Here is a 21,122-nt window from a genome sequence, read left to right as displayed (position 1 = left end):
AAGGAAGTCATAGGGTGTGCCAAAGAGGTCAATACAGAAGCAGCAGAAGCTGGTACAGACATCACTGCAGACAGTGACCTACATGGTAGTGAATAGGGATGTTGCAGAGAAGATTGAGAGACCTCAATGCTTATACCAACATAGGATGGCACTAGCAGCAATTGCCTGTGCTTGAGATGCTTCTCAGCTTTCTTGTCTCTGGCTTTCTTGTGCTTCTTAGCCTTCAAAGGTGCCAGACTGGAAGGGTCCTTGATGAGGTATGATTAGTCATCTTAGGATCCATGTCTCTCCTAGGTGACCAAGATGGGGAGGCCTGTGGAAAATCCAGTTTCCTGAAGGTCGACATGGCAGTGCAGGTAAGGTGGTATGGTGTGCTATGCCTTCCATATCGGATGGCAGTGCAGGTGTAGTGGTGTTTGCACCAAAGCTGTTGATACTAGAGCTGCTGATATCAGTAGGAGCAGTGCTTGTGTTTGCTTTCTAACTGCCCGCTTAGGGAGTGTAAGAGAGAAATATGGAGAAGCCCATTTTGTTCCGCCTGTTATGCTACTCTCAGGGACCCCAAGGAAGAGTCAGGTTTCGAACTTGAAAAGGCATTGCTAATTGCTAATTTGTCCATTTGTATTCATATGTCTCAATGCCCCTGACGGACCATGAATCAATGAATTTTTTGCAATTTTTGATTAGTTGATTCGTTAGGCTATAAAATGGCCCACAAGGCACCTAGAGACACAAAGAGCCCTCTACAAAGAAAATTCCCCCCAGGTACCTAGATACACCAAAATCACAAAGAAGCTTCCCATGATTCTCCTCTATAATCCCTCCATGTTTGGTCAAGAATGGATTTCCCCAAGCCAGCTGCTAAAGGGCACTTTCCTGGGGGGACCCACTTTGTGGGTGCATAACCTGAATGTCTGAAATCCAATCTTCACCAAATATGGAGGGACTTTAGAGGAGAGTCAGGAGAAGCTTCTCTGTAATTTTGGTGACCCTTAGGTGCCTGGAGAGAACTTTCCATGGGAGGGGGGTTCCTTGTGAATGTATAACTCAGTCCTTCAAAACCCAAACTTTCCAAACTTCACCACAGTTGCAGGGCTTGCAGAAGGCAGCCAGGGGAAGTGTCCTTGTAAATTTGGTGTTTAGGTGTTTGGGGGCCATTTTAGAGTGTTTTAAAATAAAAAACAAATAAATTCATCAATTTGTCGGAATAATAAATTCTTAATGATTAATCACAAATCAAAACGGATCACTGTTTTTCTGATTTGTGTCCATCTCTAGATTTTTACCTGCCCATCTAGCAGACCAGCTACTCTAGGTGGTTTACAACAGTATAACTAGAGAAATATATTATAAAATCATCCCACTATAAAGAAATGCTGTAAATAACTATAACTACTAGTACACAGCATAACAAGCAGTGATAGGTTGATAAAAGGTGTTCTGATTCTTCTTCTTCTTCTTTCCTCCCTTCTCCCATTAACTGAGCAGGGCTTCCCGAAATGCTTCTCTAAAAAGTTCTGTTTTTAGGAGCTTCTTAAAAGTCTGAAGGAAGGGTGCCTGGGGTATTTCCTGCAGGAGAGCATTCCAAAGGGAGGGTGCCACTGCAGAAAAAGCCCTATTCCTTGTTGATGCCTTACTGGCTTATCTTGGTGTTAACACCCACAGGCGTGAGGCTTGGGAGGACCAAGCAAGACAGGCAGCAAAACTTGGAAGAAGATGTGCTAACAGGTAGCGAGGTCTCAAACCATTTGGGGATTTATATGCTAGTACCAGAACCTTGAACCTGGCATGGATGAAATTGGCAGGTTCTCTTTATTCAGAGGACAACGTGGGCATTTGCCCAGGGCCCACTATGAAGAGGGGGATGGAGCAGCCAGAGCAGCAGCATTAGCCGGTCAGGAGCTGTTGGGGCTGAGAGGGCAAGGCTGGCCCGGGGCAGTCGTGCAGTGCACACAGGTGGTGCTCTTGGGCGGCAAGCCATGGGGTTTGGATGGCAGGCAGAGAGTGCTTAGCTCCCTCATGCACCGCCCTCACTTCCTGCCCGCCACCCACCCATGGAAGAGCCACAGGACCTTCTGGCAGGCATGACACCCTCCTCCACATCCTCTCTGCTCCTCTGGATCATCCTCTGCTGGGTGGCATTGCGGCGGAAGCAGGAGGCACACTTGTGGGAGGTGCTTCTGGGCACCACTGCCTGAGAGAAGGGTGCTCTACTTCACCTTGAGGACCTGTTCCAGGACATCTTCCAGGACCCCAAGGGCACTGCTCCCCTGGAAGTGCACATGGCTGTCTTGGATCCCAGCCACCTCAACAGTGTCCTGGAGCTCAAGCACCTCAGCAAGACCTGCCTCTCCTGATGGAGGTCAGGTGAAGAAAGGGAGGGGAATAAGGCTGGCTGGTATGTGTGGGTCACTCTGCTTAGACTCAGAGGCAGTCTTCCTGCCAGTGCCTTTAGTTGGGTGGCGGCAGCTATTCCTTCAGAGCATCCAGGGCATTCCACCTCCTCCTGTACCTGAACCCAGCGTCCTGTGACACCCCCCCCCCCCAACAGGCAGCCTCCTTCCCTTCCACGTGGGTCCTGCTCTGGATTGCAGCCTCAGCATGTTCTCCACACAATTTACTGCTACCAAGATTACCTCAGGGAATCAGTCTTGATTATGTTATATTACATTATTCATGTTGTGCGACCTATTTAGGTGGAAGGTAAGGGAGAGAGAGGGAGGAGGGAGACCCTCTCCCCCCCCCCCCACTATTATATTTTTTTGCCCAGGACCCACCAGAACTTTGAATCAGCCCTGTGGAGAGCCATTAGGAGAAAAAGGAGAAATTATAAATTTAATATGAGGAAGAAAGAGAATAAGGAGGGAGAAAAGAAAGTGAAAATAACCAGACAGTAGTTTAGCGACTGTTTGGAGGCATGCACGCCCAGCTTGAAGGGGCAGGTAGCCTTCAAACTGGGCGTACATGTATGCTATAGAAGTGCAATGGAGGGGGCGCCTGGGCTAGAGGGAAGGAAGGTTCCGAAGAGGTTTCCCCAAACATTCACAGAGTCACTTTTCTTCCTAGAGACCTCCAGCCCTATATGCGAACCGTTTTCCCGCGCCAGCTCTCCGACAGCACCACCGCGCACCCACCCCCCATCCGCACTCACGAGGGCGCCCGGCAAAAGGCGCGGGCCAGCTCTCCGCCCCCCCCCCGCTCGCCCCACGCGCCCGGGACCCTCTGCCGCCCCCTCGCTTCCAAAGAAGCCAGCGCGCCTTTCTCGTCACGTGACGTCCTTCGCTGGTTTGCGACGTAGACCTGATTTTCGGAGGGAGGCGGGCGCCTGGGGGTTTTATTTATTTATTTATTTATTTAGGGAGGGGGGAACCACCCCCTCCGCTCCGGTCTCCAACCATTCCTGGGCTGCGCCCCTCCCTTCCCCTCCCCTCCCGCCTCTTTTGGCCGGGCCCTGGCGCCGGGGCTTTTGCTCTTGGCTTCCCCTTTCCGCGCGCCGGCTCGGGCGAGCCGGGGAAGGTCAGTGGGAGCGCGGCTTTGCAAGCGGAGCGGGCGGGTAGGTGAAGCTGCTATTGTCTCTTTCTCTCTCCCGCCCCACTCTCCTTCCCCAGGCCCCTTGTGTGTGTGTGTGTGTCTCGGGCGAGGGGAGGCGGTGTTCCGTTTGACTTTGGTTCCTTTAAACCCTGGCTTGCTCAGATTGCTGTGCCTTCGGCGGGGCAGCCGAGCTAAAAATGAAAACCGTTGCACTTCCCCCCCCCCCCCCCCGGTCTCTCTCCACGCGCGACGGTAACTGGGCGATGCCAGGGCGGCAGATGTTTGCACGCCTCCATCTTCGCATCCATGAGCCCTCACAGTTGTGTGTGTGTGAGTGTGAGTGTGAGGGTTGGGGACTTCGTGGCTCAAAAGCCGCCTTGCGCCCTTTCTGTGGACAGGAACCGAGTCCAGCACGAAGCGAGGGGGTTGGATTTTAAGAGGGATCCGCCACTTTCCTGTCCCCCCCCCCCAGTTCCTTTTCATGCATAAACCGGGAGCAGCGGCCACTTCGGCGGCAGCAACGAATCCCCGCTCGGTTGCTATTCTAGGCCCACTGAAGTTAGGAAGGAGGAGGTGCAACGGCGGCTGCTTCCCATTCTGCCCTCATTGTTCCAGCAGATGCCGCTGAAGAAGCAGCCGGCCGCCGGTTTACTCGCGAGGAGCCCCCTGCTTCTGCAGCCGCCACCGTATAGCTTGAACGCGCTGAAGTCATCTTTGCTATTATTGAGGGTTGTCTGAAGCTCGGGGGGGGGCCTTCCCTGTGACGGGTCCGCCTTCTCTTCTGGGGCACCCTAAAAATTGGGGCAACCGGATCATCATCATCCCAAACTGGCGCTCCAAGGCAGGGCATGTGAAAAGTGCCATGCCTTCTAAGGAAGAGGCAGCTTCTTCAGGGTGGGGTTGGCCACAAGAAGAGGAGAATGCCTTTATGGTATCTGGCAGAAAATCAGAGAAGCTTTCCTCCTGTGTAGCAAAAACAAACTGGGAGGTGGAAAATAAAAGTTGCCAGTGGGAGCCTGTTTTTGTCTGTCAGAAGAAGGTTACAGTAGTAAAGTCAACGTGGCTTCCTGTCTATTACGTGGAGGTCAGAGGAACAGCAGAAGTAGAGGGGATGACCTTGGTTGAGGCTGGTCACTGTACCGTTTCAGATTTAATGAGGTCTGTTAGCATAAAAAGATAGGAGAGGTTCTGGCCACAGGCTTGAGAAAGAGCAATTTAAACATACAAGGGTTTGTTTGTTTCCCACATAACTTCAAAAGCCGCCACTCTGTTCTTGGTGTTACACATTTCTGTGAAAAACTGGAGGGTAATGTCTGTTATTACAATCACCATTACAATCATGGTTGTCATTAGCAATTAGAACTGCTGAAGATAAAATTCAGAAAACGTTCTTTATGAAACTGCGTGTGTTTCCAGCTGGGCAGTTGCTTATGTTGTACAGTAAATGAAAATACATAATGCAGCCCTTCAGCCCTTCTCTGAATAGCTTTTCTATGGTAAGAAGAAAGATGGAAGTGGCAACAGCAAGAAGGGAGTGCGTGAAAGGCGACAGTCTTATGGGCCCAATAATCCTGGCCCTTCAATGTGGACATTGTTGAGAAGTCTTACGTCCTAGTTCTGCCTATATTTTCTTTGTAGAGGTCTGGCTGAGTTCAGCAGGATTTGCTGCCAAGGATGTTTGTTTAGGATCGAAGCTTTACCTATTAAAAATGTAGTTATCTTCTTACTGGCTTACTCTCTGTGGTTCTCTAGGCGTAATTCAGGATGCTGACTTTCAGCTATTCTGCACCATCAGTTCCAGACTTCATTAAAATATAAAAGGTAGGTTGTGTTCAGACTATTTGGTGCACAGGCTGAGAGGTTGCGTTTTTGGGCACAGTTCTCTGGCATGTATTCTGTGAGTGTCCTGGAGGTTTGATTATGCAGTTACCTCACTCATTAACAGCATTGTGCACTGCAAACTGGCCTTACATACCACTTCTTGGCCTATGTCATTTTGCAATCTTCAGACCTGGCCAAAAGCCCCATTTGAAGATGCCATATATACATCAGAGTTGTCCTGCGTGGGTATGAAGAAAAGTAAGTAGCAGGTGTCCTAGAACTGTAGAAAATTCTCAAGGGAATAGATATTGAATGCTGGTATTGTTGTGTTCAGGGATCCTGGGAGAAGATGATTTAGGCTGCAGACTTATGCAGACTTGCATGGAACTAAACTCTTGATTGATATAAACTAAAATTGCATCTTGTAAGTGCATCTGAGCTCAAAACTAAAAAGCTCACTTATTTGAAAGTGCAGATGGTATCCCCAGAGCTGCAACATAATTAATAAATGAACACATTTTAAATGCAGTCTAGTAGACAAGATTAGTCATAAGAAGGTGGCTGCCCTGATCAGGAGCACTGATCTCCACTTTCACGCTCAGATGATTAGGAAGAACAATTACTGTACTTGAAATTGTGTGCCTTGGTAGGCAATTGGACAGTGGCGGCAGCCTGCGTAAATTAGAAGTGCATGACTCTGAGAGAGCACAAGTCCTTCCCGCAATGAATGAACTTGACTCTCGTCAGAAACCGATAAGCAGTGGTGTCCAATCATGTGTGCCCGGTGCAAATTATGCACAGCGTTCCCTTCAGCGAGCAGCCAATTGGAACTTGCTAATGAATGGGGATTCCTGCTTCTTGTGTTTCCTGCAAATGTGGTAATGCATGAATAGTCGGGGAACTAATGTGATTTATTTGTTTAAATGAATGTTTCTATCTGGCATCTAGTCGCCTCTGAGGGGTAGCACCCCCCCATTATGCAGATATTCTTTCTACTCTCTCTCTCTCTGTGTGTGTGTGTGTGTGAGAGAGAGAGAGACACAGAGAGACTATTTCTTGTACAGTATGCTTTCAGTATCTGAGTACGTGGCATTACATCTGTCTTGCAGTGTTACAGTGTTTTCTGTTCATGAGGATTTTGTTAGAAACTGCCTGCTGGCAACTGTTTCAGTTGTACATTAAATTTGCGAAGATGTTTTCTTGATATATAATATAACTCCATTTATTAAGTATCATTGCACTGAGGATCAGTTTTCAATCTGTTTCATTTTTTTTAAAAAATAGCACCAATAGTTTTGCTTATGATTTGGCTTATTTTTAAAATTAGAATGATTGTATATTGTTTTCTTCGTAGTGCTCAAGGGTTTATTTTTTCCATTTGAAGGTTAAGTAAGTACAGCTTGTAAATTGTAGCAGGTTATAGTTACATGTTTAGTATGTTGCTAAGCATAGTCTTTGCTGTATCAGTTTTTTCAAATAGCGGCTGTTTTACTAGTTCAACTTGTGTTGGAGTGAGAATATTGCTGCTCTTTCACATGCAGGTACTATTTTTAGTTTTTTGGATGTTGCTATGGTTGCAGTAAAAATAGTGATAGTGCAGCAGAAAAGGACACTAATTTATGGACTATGTATTATCGGCTGGTACCAGTGTTATGAAATACTGGTATTTGCTAGTACTGTATGTAGTATCCTTATGGTTTGAGGTTAAGCTGAAGAAATCTGTGCTATAGGTTATCTGTATAACATTTGGTTTTTCTTAAAAGTTTCCAGTCTTTCTTTTCAAGGATAAACACTGCAATATGCTTAATCTTAACAACCTTTATTTCAAGGAGAGAACATCATAAATGCAGGTAACTGGATTTGAAAAGTTAGGCATAATAATTGTGTCTAGAACCTATTGAAAACATTGGTAAAACTTTAATTGATTCCATTGTTGTGGGATTGCACCTCAGAATGTTTGTAGGTATTGTAAGAGTTGATACAAAAGCAGGATGAAAGAAAATCAAATTGATTTAAATCATGATTTAAATTTGTAAAAAATATTTTTTAATTTAACCTGTCAAAGATGTTTTTTAAAATGTAAATCATGATTTAAATCATGATTCAAATGTATTTGAATCCATCCTATACAAAAGCCAGTCTTCCATATTTTTAAAGTTAAAGCCTATGCATGGATATGACACATTTTTAAAAACGATCGGTAGCTAATTGTTCTTTGTTTCTGGGGTTCAAGTGTATGAAGGATCAGAGTAACTTAATGGGAAGGTGGCTGTTCTGCTTTTAGATTTAGTTTGAAAAATAAGAAGATGACCTTGGTCAGTCTACTCAGTATTTTTTCTGTAATTCTCAGGCAGCTTCTCTGGAGTCTCAGCATTGAGCTTTCTTGGGGATACACAGAGATGCTCAAGATAGAATCCAAGATTTACTGCATAAGCAAAGTAGAAAGCAGGCAGTGGAGACACTGTCACTGTAGTATTGTGTGCTGTGCTTTTACACTGCAGGTAAAATACTTACATGTGTTTGCATCAAGGCTAGAAGACATGTTGGCCAGAACCCTAACGTTTTAGGGAAATTGCACAAGTGGTTTTCACAGTTTTTATGGCCATCTGTCACATGCCCCAGCACACAACTTAGTGTGTAATGTATGTATGTATGTTGGAACACACAAGAGCTGGTCACAATAATCACACATGCCAGTTATGCAATTTTGGATTTGTGCAAAGCCAATAGGACTTTGGCCATCATTTAAATTTTGAATATTACCTCCAAACAGAATAAAAAGTATGGGATGTATTGTGTTTTCCTAAGAGTATTATTTCTGCATAGATCATCAAGATTCCAGAGAAAGAGTGATGGACCTTGTTGATGTGTTTATGTGTAGATATGGATTGTGATTCTAAACTGGCCTTTTAAATCAGACACATTATGTTTCCTTAATCTCCAGTGCCACTGATTTCTAAAGAACAAATTGCTTTGTATACAACAGGACGGCTGTGTGGCTTCCTAACAGGGTGATCCTGCGGGCTGAACTGCAGACAACATGGCAGGACTCCTACGTACTGTCGTTATTAGTTACTCCAGTCCCCTTTTCAACAGCACAGTGTGTCACAGAGCAAAGATTGTGCGGACATCAAGCCTGCGAACATTACGCACCCACCAGGTACTATGGTGCCAGGCACCTGTGAAACCAGGTATGTGACTTTAATAGCAATGTTCAGTCTGAAATGTGTGGTGCTGACTTGTACAGAAACCACCAACTTCTAATTCCTCTCTCCTAGATCAAGGCAAGAATCCAGAATGGGAATGACAACCATGATTACTATACCAAAACCCATCAATACTAGGAATAGGTAGTAGGATTAATCTCCATACTAATGGTGATTTGAGTGTACCTCTTTTGTTTATATAGAGTAATGAGTGCAGGAAGCAATGCATTACAGTTTAGGATTATTGTATAGTAGCAAAGCCTTCTTTGGTCTTGACATTAGGTGAACTCACTGAACAAGCTAGTAGTTATTTTGTGCAAATGAGTTATATTGAATGTATAGCTGAATCTTCAGAGGTTGAGTTTCACAAAACACATATTTTCTTTCTCTTAAAGTGGACCATGTATCTTTGAATGGAACTGAGCAAATCCATTCTTTTACTCCTTTATACTTAGCCACCCCATCCCTATTAACCTTCCTTAATCTCTCACTTCTTTTCGCAGTCTTGTTTGATTTTTAATGTAGAATCTAAGTGGACTGAGGTGCAAACCATGTAACTGTTTCTATCTGTCCTGGTGTTTATTGTTGCTGTTAATGGTGTTTAAGTACACAGTATTAGCTAGTGAAAAATGTACATGTAGTGTGTGTTGCAAAAAATTCTTTATATGCAAAAAAGTGATCTGAATACTGTTTTAATGAGGGAGGAGGAAAAAACTCTCTCAAAGATCCTGCAGTGTACCCCAAAACCTGCTCCAGAGTGCAAGTCCTGTTACACTAATCAATGTCCACTAGGGCAGCCATTCTCAACCTTTTTTTGGACACAGCTGTAAATAGGGCGTGAGAGAACTATAGGCCAAATCAGGATTGAATAAGTTGAATAACAGACCTTACAAAGCGGTGTGTAAAGGATTGTTTCTAATCTGTGGCCCCCTTCAAATTGCCAGGGTCCCTTCAGGGGGCTGTATGGCCCCCTCTTGGGATTGGCTGCACTAGTACAGTGTTGCATGTAGACCGTCCTGACGTTTTTCTAATACTTAACTAGAACCCCCCCCCCCAGATGTTAAATAAAATGAATAGGACAAGTTTTGCAATGGTATGCATAAGGGCAATGCTTGGCTGTGTGTTTTATTGCCTTGCATCACTTTGATGTATGATAAGTCATATGATAAAGACATACAAGAACAGACGCGTAATAAAGTGTGATATATTCATCTCCATTTCACTACTTTTGCTGAGTTTGCTGTGGTTTTGAAAACTGTATAACCTTGAAAGTATATTAACTGCAATATTCATCTCACCTGAGATTTTCATCTCTGTATTGCTTGAAGGTTAATCATACAGAGGAGGGACAGGATCTGTTCTGGATCATCTCAAAGTGCAGGACATGTAATAATGGGCTCAAGTTATAGGAAGCCAGAATTTGGTTGACTATCAGGAAAACCTTCTTAACTGAGCAATATGACAATGGAACCAGTTACCTCAGGTAGTGGTGAGCACTTCAATGCTGAAGGCATTCAAGAGAAAATTGGACAACCATCTGTCAGACCTCCTTTAATTTGGATTCCTGCATTAGGAAGTGGTTTTTATTTATTTATTTATTTAATTTATATGCCACCCACTCTACCCAAAGGTCTCTGGGTGGCTTACAACAATTAAGGGTTGGACTTGATGACCTTAGTGGACCCTTCCAACGATGATTCTGTGTTTAAAGTTCTTGAGTAATGATTTATGCTTAGGCTGACTATAGCCTCACTTAGCAATTTGCACTAGAGTAGGCCCATTAAATCAGTGAAGATTTGTTGAGCCTTCCTTCATAAGTTCCATTGATTGAAATGGGCCTATTCTAGTTATGACTTACTTTAGCATTGTCAGTTGGAAGCAGAGTAGGCCCATTTGAATCAATGGAAACTATGGCAGTATTGATACACCAAATTCCCACTGATTCAGTGGGCCTATTCTAGAAGACTCCTTGGAAAAGACCTTGATGTTGGGAAAGTGTGAAGGCAAGAGGAGAAGGGGACGACAGAGAATGAGATGGTTGGACAGTGTCATTGAAGCAACCAACATGAATTTGACACAATTCCGAGAGGCAGTGGAAGATAGGAGGGCCTGGCTTGCTCTGGTCCATGGGGTCACGAAGAGTTGGACACAACTAAATGACGATGGCAATTCTAGTACAGCGTACTATGCTGAAGAGCAAGATTTCAGCTATTAAATGTTTGGGAGGAAGGGCACTTAATTTTGAATGGACAAGTGATATGCCACAGTGGCCTTAAGGCAACTTTCCCTACTTTGCTACCAAACAGATATGGCAGAGTACATCCTCTGTCATTCCTAGTCAGTATGAGGCCATAATCATTCCTGCTGACGATAACAGTAACCTCAGTCCAGAGCATCTTGATGACAAGAGTTCAGGGAGACAGCTTTATATTAACAATCTAAATACACATAGGCCAATATGGTATTTTGCCACTATGAAAACACATATTATCGTATGTCCAGTTTTCATTGCAGTCATATTTCTGTCCTTTAGATTTGGGGTATTAAAATTATTTTGCTGTAATATCCTTACAAAAACCAAGAGGAAGTAAAAGATATTCCTGAATCTCTTATTTCTGAACAAATGTGACAAAGCCTTTTTAGTTAGGGAGACACAACAGAAATTCCTCTTCAGGTCTTGGATAAATCATTTATATTTTCTCCACTTCACTACATTGAATAAGATGTTATTTGTGAAATAGTACAAAAATAATACTTCATTTAATGTGTGCTCACTGTAGAGTGATGTTTAATTATTTATTGAACTTATACTCCACTCAACTAGTGACAGGCCACTACTCTGGGTGGCTACAAAAAAAAGAGACGTAAATGAATCAAAAAACAAGTAAAACCAATCAACATAGAGAAAATAAACTAAAATCAAACCCAACCAAAAAATGTTGAGACGTTTTGGTGGAATGAAAAGAATGGTGTCTGTTGTTAACAGTGATGCTGGGTGGTGTTGGTTTATGGCATAATTCTCTCAAATACAGTGCATTTTTGCAAGTATATGCCACCTCATTTCCACCTACAATTTTTAAATGTACTCCACAGATAGGGAATCGGTCCGGAGCACCAGGAACTGATTATGGAATTCTGGCAAAGCTCAACATGACTTGAATCACTCACTGCAACGTTTTCTATATGTCATTTTGTCTGTTTCTTGCTTTTATATCTCATCCTTCTTCCAACGGGTTCAAGGTGGTGTACATGGCTCTCCTTTCTCCTTCTTCACTCTTGCAACATTCCTGTAAGGTAGGTTAGGTTGAGAGGGTGTGGCTCCAAATGAGGTTTCAGACTTCTGTCTTTTGAATCCTAATTCAGCACTCTAATGGCTGGTAGCTGGCATGGTGGAAAGATCTGCTGTTTGTAAAAGGAACTACAGCTTTTCTTGCCATCTGAGAGAAATGGGTGAGATTTTTATCTGATTAAATCACTGAAAGGCATGTTTATACTTGTGCCTTTTTATGTTTGCAGACAGTCTTCCATGTCTCTTGGCACGCAGGCACTAGCTGTGGTTCTCCGTGGTTAAGAATAGATTCATGAATTGTCTGTGAGGAATAAACTCCAAAGTGAAGATCTATGGAATGTTAAATGTTTTTATTACTCCCTTGCTCTTATTTTTCAAGCAACAGAAATATAGGAAGTGATTTTCTGTAGCTTAGTGGTATAGCCATTTAGGAACAATAATCATTAGTATAAAAATTAATTCGATGCATAAATTGTTGATAAATATGGTAAATTATTCAGTTGTTAACTTTAAAAAAAAGCATTTACAGTTTTTTAAAAAGGCCAGACCCCTAAAGTACCCCCCCAAAGCAGCAAGTGAAAATAACATTAATAATAATTATTTCAAAAAATTAACAGTATTGGTGCTTAAAATAATGAATGTTAAATTTGTCAGTGAAAAAAAAATCAGCAAATCTGAGGTCATAAAAAGTTTCTATCACAAACTGATTTTTAAGAACTTATTTCCAACCTGTGCATTAGCAAGTGTCTAGCAAGCCACTTCTCTGACTGTGGCTATTATGAAGCTGAAGATCAAAGAAAGATGGTGTTAACAGAAATAACCTGTCTATTTAATTGCTATTGAAGGAAGTGTTTAAATTGGCAGATATCAGTCAAGCTATCCTGTAAGTTATCTCCTTTGTTTTCTCCCAACATTCTTATAAAAATAACCTAGATTATTTAGTGCAGTCATTTCCAGTCTGGCAGCTGCCTGGAGTGCTGGATCTCATGCCCCATCATCATCAGCTGGCATACCTGTGCAAAGACACCAGCTAACAAGCTGATATATGTGTTGTTAGACAGAAAAAGACCATCTCAGAACTGGCTCTGTCTAGACTTCTTCTTCCTTCGTACCATTCTAGGAAGAGAAATTTGTGGAAAGTATCCCAGCAAAGAGATGCTGGCAGGACATTGTTATCTCTGGTAAAGGCTGCATGTTCCTTTCTCATGCAAAGTCCTATAGCTAACATTTTAACAGCCAGGAATACGTGATGGCTTATGATTAGTCCCAGAACGTCCTTAACCTCAATGATTGAAGCATAGATAGTGATAGGTATCTCACTAGTGTTCAGTTTACTGTGTAAAAACTGAGCAGAACTTATTTTATAATTAGTCTCCTTCAAGCATTCACAAACTGGTTAATTTGAAAGTGTAAGGAGGAAGACAATTCTACTTTTGACTATTACCTGTAGCTTTTTTCATGTGAAGGATGATTGGAAGAGGGTACAGTCTGTTCCATGTAAAGTCTCTCCAGTTACAACCCTAAGTTTTCAATATCTCCAACCACATAGAGTCCCAATAGGGACATGGAAGGGTCAGGGTTGCAGTTCTCCTTGCTCTTACTTTCAAATTTTTGAATGCCGCAGCTGTAGATCTGATGCTTTTGAATTTCTTTGGAAGATTTGTACCATTCTCCTGTAGTGCCATATGTATGTCCGTACGTTTAATGACACAAGGTTTAATAGAAATGTTTTGATCTAATTCCTCCATGCTATTCATTGTATCCTTTTGTCTTCATTTCACCTCATTCCATCAGGCTGTTTCGTGGCCTCTCTGCAGAACTCTGAAACAAGGTGAGCAGCTTCTTCTGAAGCTGTTGGTTTAATAAGCTGGTAAATAGGTACATGTTCTGTAGCTTTATTTCCCATTTTAGCAGTAGCAAGTAATCTGTAATAGCATATTTTCTAAACTTTTTAGGCTGTAATCTTAAACTTGCTTGGGGGGGCAACTACATTGAGAAATAATGTGGGAATTCTCTGAGATTGAGATAGTCAGATTCTTACTCTTTTCTGTTGACTTCAGGATGTACAAGCCATTTTGGATCAGTCTGGATTTTCCTCCCTGAATCCCTTTTTCTCTTCAGCACTTGCAGTTCTGCATTTTTTTCAAGCAAATTAATTCACATCATACTAAATTTTAATGTAGCATGTCTCCGTTAACACTATAACAGCATTTCAGATGTGATCACTTGTGCCAATGGAGAAAAATCTGTGTAGGGGTACTATTGGTTAGTGGAATGGAGAGGGAGGAAGGGGCACTTGTGAGGGTGTCAATTCCTCTCAACTGAGCAACCCTTGTCTCCAATGCTTCTTTTTAAAGGTTTGGTGATGATGCTGACACAAAGTTTCTTTCTTTCTTTCTTTCTTTCTTTCTTTCTTTCTTTCTTTCTTTCTTTCTTTCTTTCTTTCTTTCTTTCTTTCTTTCTTTCTTTCTTTCTTTCTTTCTTTCTTTCTTTCTTTCTGTCTTTCTTTCTGTCTTTCTTTCTTTCTGTCTTTCTGTCTTTCTGTCTTTCTTTCTTTCTTTCTTTCTTTCTTTCTTATAGCACCCCATTTTATTAGTGGTTAGCTGCACTGTTCTGTGCAGTTAACAACTAACAAAATCAAACAGAAATAACAATAGATCAATAGCAGTAATAAAATAAAAAGCACGAATGAAATCACAAGACAAAGATGGTGCGAACAGGAACCCATAATAAAGCACCTAGGAGACAAAAAAAGAGTGGGATTATCAATGAGCCCTTGTTCATAGAAATTACAGCTTCTGTTGTAGCCGTGCCTCCTGTAAATCTGGATGGCTACAGCAGAAGCTGCCTTACACTGATGTGTGTAAGCAAGAGGATCTCTTTCATTTGTCTCCTTTTATTACCGTTGCTATTTTTTTTTTGACAATCTTCTAGAGCTGCTGTTGAGGTGAGAAAAGATCTTGGCTCTCCCGGCTGAAGTGTTCAGTCTCAGGTGCAGCAGTCAGATTGTTGGTCGGTTGGTTACAGGAATCACATAACACCTCCTGTTACTGCAGCTCCTCTGGCTGCTGATCTGTTTCCGGGTTTAATTCAAGGTGTTGGTTCTAACCTATAAAACCTTAAACGGCTTGGACTCAAGCTGTCTCAAGGACCATGCCTACCTTTACGAGCCTGCTTGAATGTTAAGATATTCAGGAGAGGCCTTTCTCTCGGTCCTTCCACCTTCACAGGTGATATATTATCTGACACTGAATATAAGGATAAACAGTGCATTGCTACAAATTTGTAAGAAGTCCGTTTGTTGCCAGAAGAACAACAATGGTTGCTTGTCTGCCAGTGCATTAAGGAGTGCCATGTCTGTCTGGAACACTGCTGTAATGCAAGAGCTGCAAGGCACACTGTATTTAGGGAAGTTCCTGTGTCAGCCAGTGCACAGAGCTTAGTCAGCTATAAATCATAATATATGCTGTGATTTTAAGCATGCTGAATTCATGAGTTTGCTGGGGTTTACTTCCAGGTAGGTTGTTATAAGAATAGTTTTGCTCTACTAGGTAAGTATGGATAGACCTGTACACTTGCTGGATTGAGTGAATAATTTTAAATGATTAAAGATAGATATTTCTGTTTATTCAAATGATCAATGCATACCTAATAGACAGTCCTTAAATACCTTGGGGTTTATTCATAGCAAGGCTTTCATATTCATATTTGCTGCTGTTCATTTTGCGAAGCAGCAGTGGTATACTGCAAAAATTTTAGTAATTTTTGGTGTGCAATATGTATTCTGGTTCTGGTTCTACAAGGAAGTTAAAGCACCAGCATCAACAGGTGGTGTTGGTCCATAGCCATGGCTTTCTGTGCTCAACGTCCTTCATTGGAGAATGATGAAACCTTACTAGAGATATGTGGCTTGGCTCTATGGTTAATCTTTTGTGTTCAAGATGTGTCACCCCCATGTTTTATGTTTGTAGAAGCTGTTTCTAAAACTTGGACAACTCTGAGAGAATGATTAAACTGTTTTACCTGTGCCCTTCTTGTTTGTTTAAATTGGAAAAGGGCATATGTGGAAGGAAGAACCTTTGTAACTATGAACAGTCTGTGCTTGTTAGCATATGAGAGGTTAGGACTGATGTTACAAATTTTGGAGCAACTGTGATCCCTGTAGAGCAGGGGTCTCAAACCCAATTTACCTGGGGGCCACTGGAGGCAGAGTCTGGGTGAGGCTGGGCCGCATCAGTTTTCCCACCAAGTGGAGCAAGAGCCTGAGGAAGCCGCCCAGGGGATTCCTTAGCCCGGCTGGGGCTCCGAGGAGAAGGAGGGGCATGTAAGCCCTCGTCGCTGGCCACTATGCCCTCCGGCTCCTTCTTCACTACCACCACCACCACCACCACCACCAGCAAGACGAAGAAGCGGAGAAGGGAGGGAGCGCCGGCGACTGCCTAGCGGGGGGGGAGGGCATGACATAAAAATTTTTAAACCCTCACAGAATTCGCCTTGCCAAAGGAGAAAAGCCCCCACTGGTATCGTGCGGCGGCAGCTCGGGCACTCAGGGAAAAGGGCCGGCAGTGCGCCTCACTTGCCGGCTCTCCCCCAAGACAGCGCCTCTTGCACCCTCCATCTGGAACTGCAGCCTGCCGGCCGGCAGACAGGCGGGCTGGCTGTAGTTCTGGATGGAGGGTGCAAGAGGCGCTGTCTTGGGGGAGAGCCGGCGAGTGAGGTGAGGATTTTTTGACAGCAGAGGAAGTGTAGGCACTTCGGGGGGGCAGGCAAGGCGGGGGCCGCAAACTATCATCCAGCGGGCCGTAAATGGCCCCCGGGCCGCATGTTTGAGACCCCTGCTGTAGAGACTGTTCTGTGGGGAAAAGGGTGTGCAGGCAAGTGGTGTTTTAAACCTGACCTTTGGAACCTGGCTTCAGGTCTGGTTAAACCTTTGATTAGCTACTTAGCCTCAGAGAAGATGGTCTCTTTGCTGGAATATTTCAGCCATACTATTGAGATACTTTGTCCTAGGAGCTGTATTAAAGATAACTAATAAGCGTAGAACAATTTCTGTACTCAAACCTTTAGGCAAATGGCTATACAATAAAAACAGTACTGTGCATGTACTACGTTCAGCTTTTAGTATCTACCTTGTTTTAAATAGGAGATGCACAGATACTTCTAAGAATGTATGACTAGCACTTGTTTGAAATGTGCTTCTGTCAGAAGCATCTCTTGTACTGTACGAGCAAGAGACTTTCCATAGGAGATTGTTGGGTGTTTTTTTTTACATTGACAGGCAATGCCTTTTTGTTTCTCTGTGTTTACAGGTATTCCATACAAGCAGCTAACCGTGGGCATTCCCAAGGAGATTTTTCAGAACGAGAAAAGGGTTGCCTTGTCACCAGCTGGGGTCCAGGCCTTGATTAAGCAAGGTTTTAACGTTGTTGTGGAATCAAGTGCAGGAGAAGCTTCCAAGTTCTCTGACGACCATTATAGAGAGGCAGGGGCACAAATCCAAGGAACAAAGGAGGTTTTAGCTTCGGATCTGGTTCTCAAAGTAATTATGTTTAAAAAAAAAAAACTCTTATCATATAAATCTATTATTTGTTGAATGTTTCCAAGGTGGGAAATAGTGGAAATAGTATACAGGCCATAGCTATGACAAAAGAGGCTGAAATGCTGTTGCACATCTGTGTGTGCAACATGAATAACAATGTCATCAGTGGCGAATTGCTGATTAAAGGCAGCATTTGGGTGCATGTGGCATACACCATGCAATGAAGTCACGCAAACCCTGAAATCACCAAAGGAAGCCTTTAGTCAGTGATAGTTGCTGCTAACATCATCATTGTTGCGCATATGAAAATGTACAACAGGATTTCAGCCAGAGTGTGGTTTTGATTGCATCTCAGAATGCAGCCAGATTGCAAAAATGGCTGCAAATTCACAGGTAAAAGCAAAGTTTATACAGGTATAGTCTGACGGGGTTTGTCTTGAACAATCCATGTGGTCTTCTTGTTATTACTGTGTTGTTTTCAAGGTGCTTGCTTTATAATCTGCTCCAGAATTTTCCCTGGGATTGATGTCAGGCTGATTGGTCTGTAGTTCCCAAGTTCTTTCTTTCTTTTATCTTTTTGAAGATAAGAACAAGATTAGCCCTCCTCCAATCATCTGGCACTTCATCCATCCTCCAGATAAACCTTTTGAATAAGAAATTGCAGGAATTTCAAAGATACACAATGTAGTAGTAATGGGAGATTTCAGTTATCCTGATATCTGTTGGGAGGCAAATTCTGCCAAATAAGGACTTTTCAAGAAATTCCTGGCTTATGCAGCTGTAATTTCCTGCTTGATTTGGGACACTTGTGATGATTAGTATTTTTTTTTATTTCAATAGTTTCATTTTATCTTGCTTCAGTCCTGATATAAGTCACCCTTGCCTTATAGCTCCTATTTGCAAATGTGATCTCCCTCTTCGGTGCTAATGAGCATAGAACCCCTGGACTTACGAGAGCCCAGAGAGACCAAAGGGTTAACATACTTTTATGCCCCTGTCCAAATCACGATTTCTTTTCAGAAAGCCATCTGTATAGTTGATGCTTACTCAAATGGCATCTTGTATGGTTTGGTCTTAATGTGGCACCCATTCCCCATCTGTGCTGTTGGAAAAACTGCTCTGCTTTACTCACTGGTGCTTAGGATATTTACTGAGGTGCTTTGTAAGAAGCATCTTGTATATTCTCTAATATTACAAAATTAGCAAGTATTCAGTATTATGTGTTTAATGAATTTGTGTACCTGCCCCATGATGCAGGTTGTCTGAATAGTTAGCAAAACAAATACAACAGTAAAATGCTATATAAAAATTATTTTTTATGGTTGTGATCTAGGACCGTATGTGACATAACACTTCCCCCCTCTCTTCTTTCAGGTGAGGGCTCCTATGCTTAATCCTGTGCTCGGTATGCATGAGGTTGATCTATTCAAACCATCTAGTACCTTGATCAGTTTTATATATCCGGCTCAAAACCCAGACCTCCTGAACAAATTGTCAGAAAAGAAAACTACTGTCTTGGCTATGGATCAGGTCCCACGTGTGACCATCGCTCAGGGATATGATGCTCTCAGCTCCATGGCCAACATTGCTGGGTATGGGATCATATTGATTTTTTTAACCTGTTGTCTTTTTGCATCATTAAGTAGTCATGTATCAAGCAGGATTATGTCTGCACTACAGAGTGCACACTGGATGGATAGTTTACAGAGTTAGGCTTTTGGCTGCAGAGCCAGAGGTTGGGTGTTCAGTCCCCTACTGGGCATCCCAGAAGAGCTAGCCGGTGTGACCTTGGACAAATTACACAGTTTCAGGATTTCCCCAGAAAAATAGCACAGTAAACCATTGCTGAGTACTCACTACCTAGAAAACTTGGAAAAAGATCACTAAATGTCAGAATTGACTTGATGGCACAGGATTATTATGATGGGTACCCAGTGTAGTGTAGTGGATAGAGTATTGGACTAGGACGCAGGAGACCTAGGTTCGATTTCCCAGCTCTGCCATGGAAACTCTCTGGGGGTGCGGGCGAGCAGAACTGGTAAAACCTCTCCTTATCTCACATACCTGGAAAGCCCTGTTAGGGCACTATGTCTGTTCTGACTTGACAACACATAGCAACAAACACAGTTCTACTGTATCCCTTTGGTGACTCTTTAATCCCCACTGCTCCATTCTGTGGAATCCTGGGATATAGAGTTTGGTGAGGTATTTAAAGCTGTGTACTAGACATTCTATTGCACTCCTGTGAATTGCAAGAGAAAATTCTAAGTACAATGGTGCCTCGCATTATGACGTTAATTCGTTCCAGCGAAATCGCTGTCTTATGAAAACGTTGTAATGCGAAATTAAAAAACCCATAGAAACGCATTAAAACCCATTAATGCATTCCTAGGGGCTTGAAACTCACTGTCCAGCAAAGATACTCTATAGCCCGCCAATTTTTGCTGCCTGTGCAGCAAGGAATCCATCCCGGAAAAGAGTGGGGAGCCATGTTTTATACGACCAGATAGGCGGGGTATAAATTAAATAAATAAATAAATAAATAAATATTTTGAAACCACCGATCAGCTGGCCGAAAATCAGCGCTTTGCGAGAATCGGTTCCTGAAGCAGGGAACCGATCATCACAAAGCGAAATTCCCCTATAGGAAACATTGTTTTGCGATCGCAAACCCTCTAACGTAAAGCGATTTCGTCATAAAACGGAGCGCTCGTAATGCGAGGCACCATTGTATCCCACCAGATTACAAACCCCAGGATTCCATATGCTGGAGCCATGGCAAAATGAAAACAAGCTGTCTTTGAGAGCTCATGCTGCTTGTAGCAAGTTGAAGATGTCCATGAACAGGAGCTCTGATGTGCTTCCTAGTTTTCTTCATTACCTCTGCCTCTCCAGTCAGCAACATGTTCAGAGTTAGTCTTGTTTGCCGGTGCTTAGTGACTGTACTCACTTCAGTAATGAATTCTCTTTCAACCATATACAATGCTATTATGGCAAGGTTCAGGGGGTGTAGTTGTGTAGGTAGAGATAGATGTTAAATAAGGAGTGTGTTTAGTAGTTAGAGCATTGGGCTAAAACTTGAGTGGCAAGATTCAAGTCCCCAAGGTAAAACTCATGAGCTAACCTTGAACCACTTCACCTTTAGCGACATCATGAGGTAGTTATGGGGATAAAATAGGGAGAAGAACTGTTTATGGCTCCTTCAGACTCACTGGAAGAAATGCAAGATATAACTTATTTCAATAAATAAATAAGTCTATCTGCTCACCCTGTATTTATAAAGTATACATATTTGTTGTATACTGTCAGGTTGCTTCCGATTATTCTGGTTGGGGTTTTAAAGTGTGTGATATCCAACAGGTGATTTGTCATTGCCTGGTGAGTTTTCATGGCTAAGCAGGGATTTGAACTGAAGTCTCCTGAGTTGTAGTCCAATGTTCTGCTCACTATGCTACACTGATTCTGTCAAAGGGTACAGGTGCCTGTATCTTCTTCCTCTGGGGAAATGTGAGGTTGAGAAACTGTGCTGATACTTCTGTTCTCTCTTGTGTTTTTTTTCCTGACAGCTACAAGGCAGTTGTGCTTGCAGCCAATCACTTTGGTCGCTTTTTCACGGGTCAGATCACAGCGGCTGGCAAAGTTCCTCCAGCTAAGGTATGTCATAGACATGGGTAGGTAAAAAGTGTTGTTCTTGCCTATAATAACTGTTGGTTGGAATTCTGTTTCATAGAATAAT

General features: G+C 42.8%; 1 protein-coding gene across 5 annotated transcripts in view; it reads left to right on the top strand.

Annotated features, from left to right (window-relative positions):
* Positions 1-3,413: 3,413 nt before the first annotated feature.
* NNT (nicotinamide nucleotide transhydrogenase) overlaps positions 3,414-21,122 on the top strand; it is a 67,899-nt gene continuing 50,190 nt past the window's right edge. The window contains exons 1-6 of one of the 5 annotated variants that reach the window (XM_072992781.2): positions 3,414-3,553; positions 5,284-5,352; positions 8,339-8,543; positions 17,157-17,386; positions 18,761-18,978; positions 20,953-21,040. In XM_072992781.2, the coding sequence (XP_072848882.2) occupies positions 8,393-8,543; positions 17,157-17,386; positions 18,761-18,978; positions 20,953-21,040 (687 nt within the window). In that variant the 5' untranslated portion in view covers positions 3,414-3,553; positions 5,284-5,352; positions 8,339-8,392. Of the gene's footprint in view, positions 3,554-5,283; positions 5,353-6,087; positions 6,231-6,414; positions 7,203-8,338; positions 8,544-10,543; positions 11,853-13,641; positions 13,679-17,156; positions 17,387-18,760; positions 18,979-20,952; positions 21,041-21,122 lie in introns of those variants that run through there. The other 4 variants (XM_072992782.2, XM_078384445.1, XM_072992783.2 and 1 more) reach the window with 4 other exon arrangements.

This window comes from Pogona vitticeps, chromosome 2 (genome assembly GCF_051106095.1).
Source record: "Pogona vitticeps strain Pit_001003342236 chromosome 2, PviZW2.1, whole genome shotgun sequence".
Taxonomy (NCBI): domain Eukaryota; kingdom Metazoa; phylum Chordata; class Lepidosauria; order Squamata; family Agamidae; genus Pogona; species Pogona vitticeps.
Note: the sequence above shows the minus strand (reverse complement) of the source record. Positions and strands in the feature narration are given on the sequence as shown.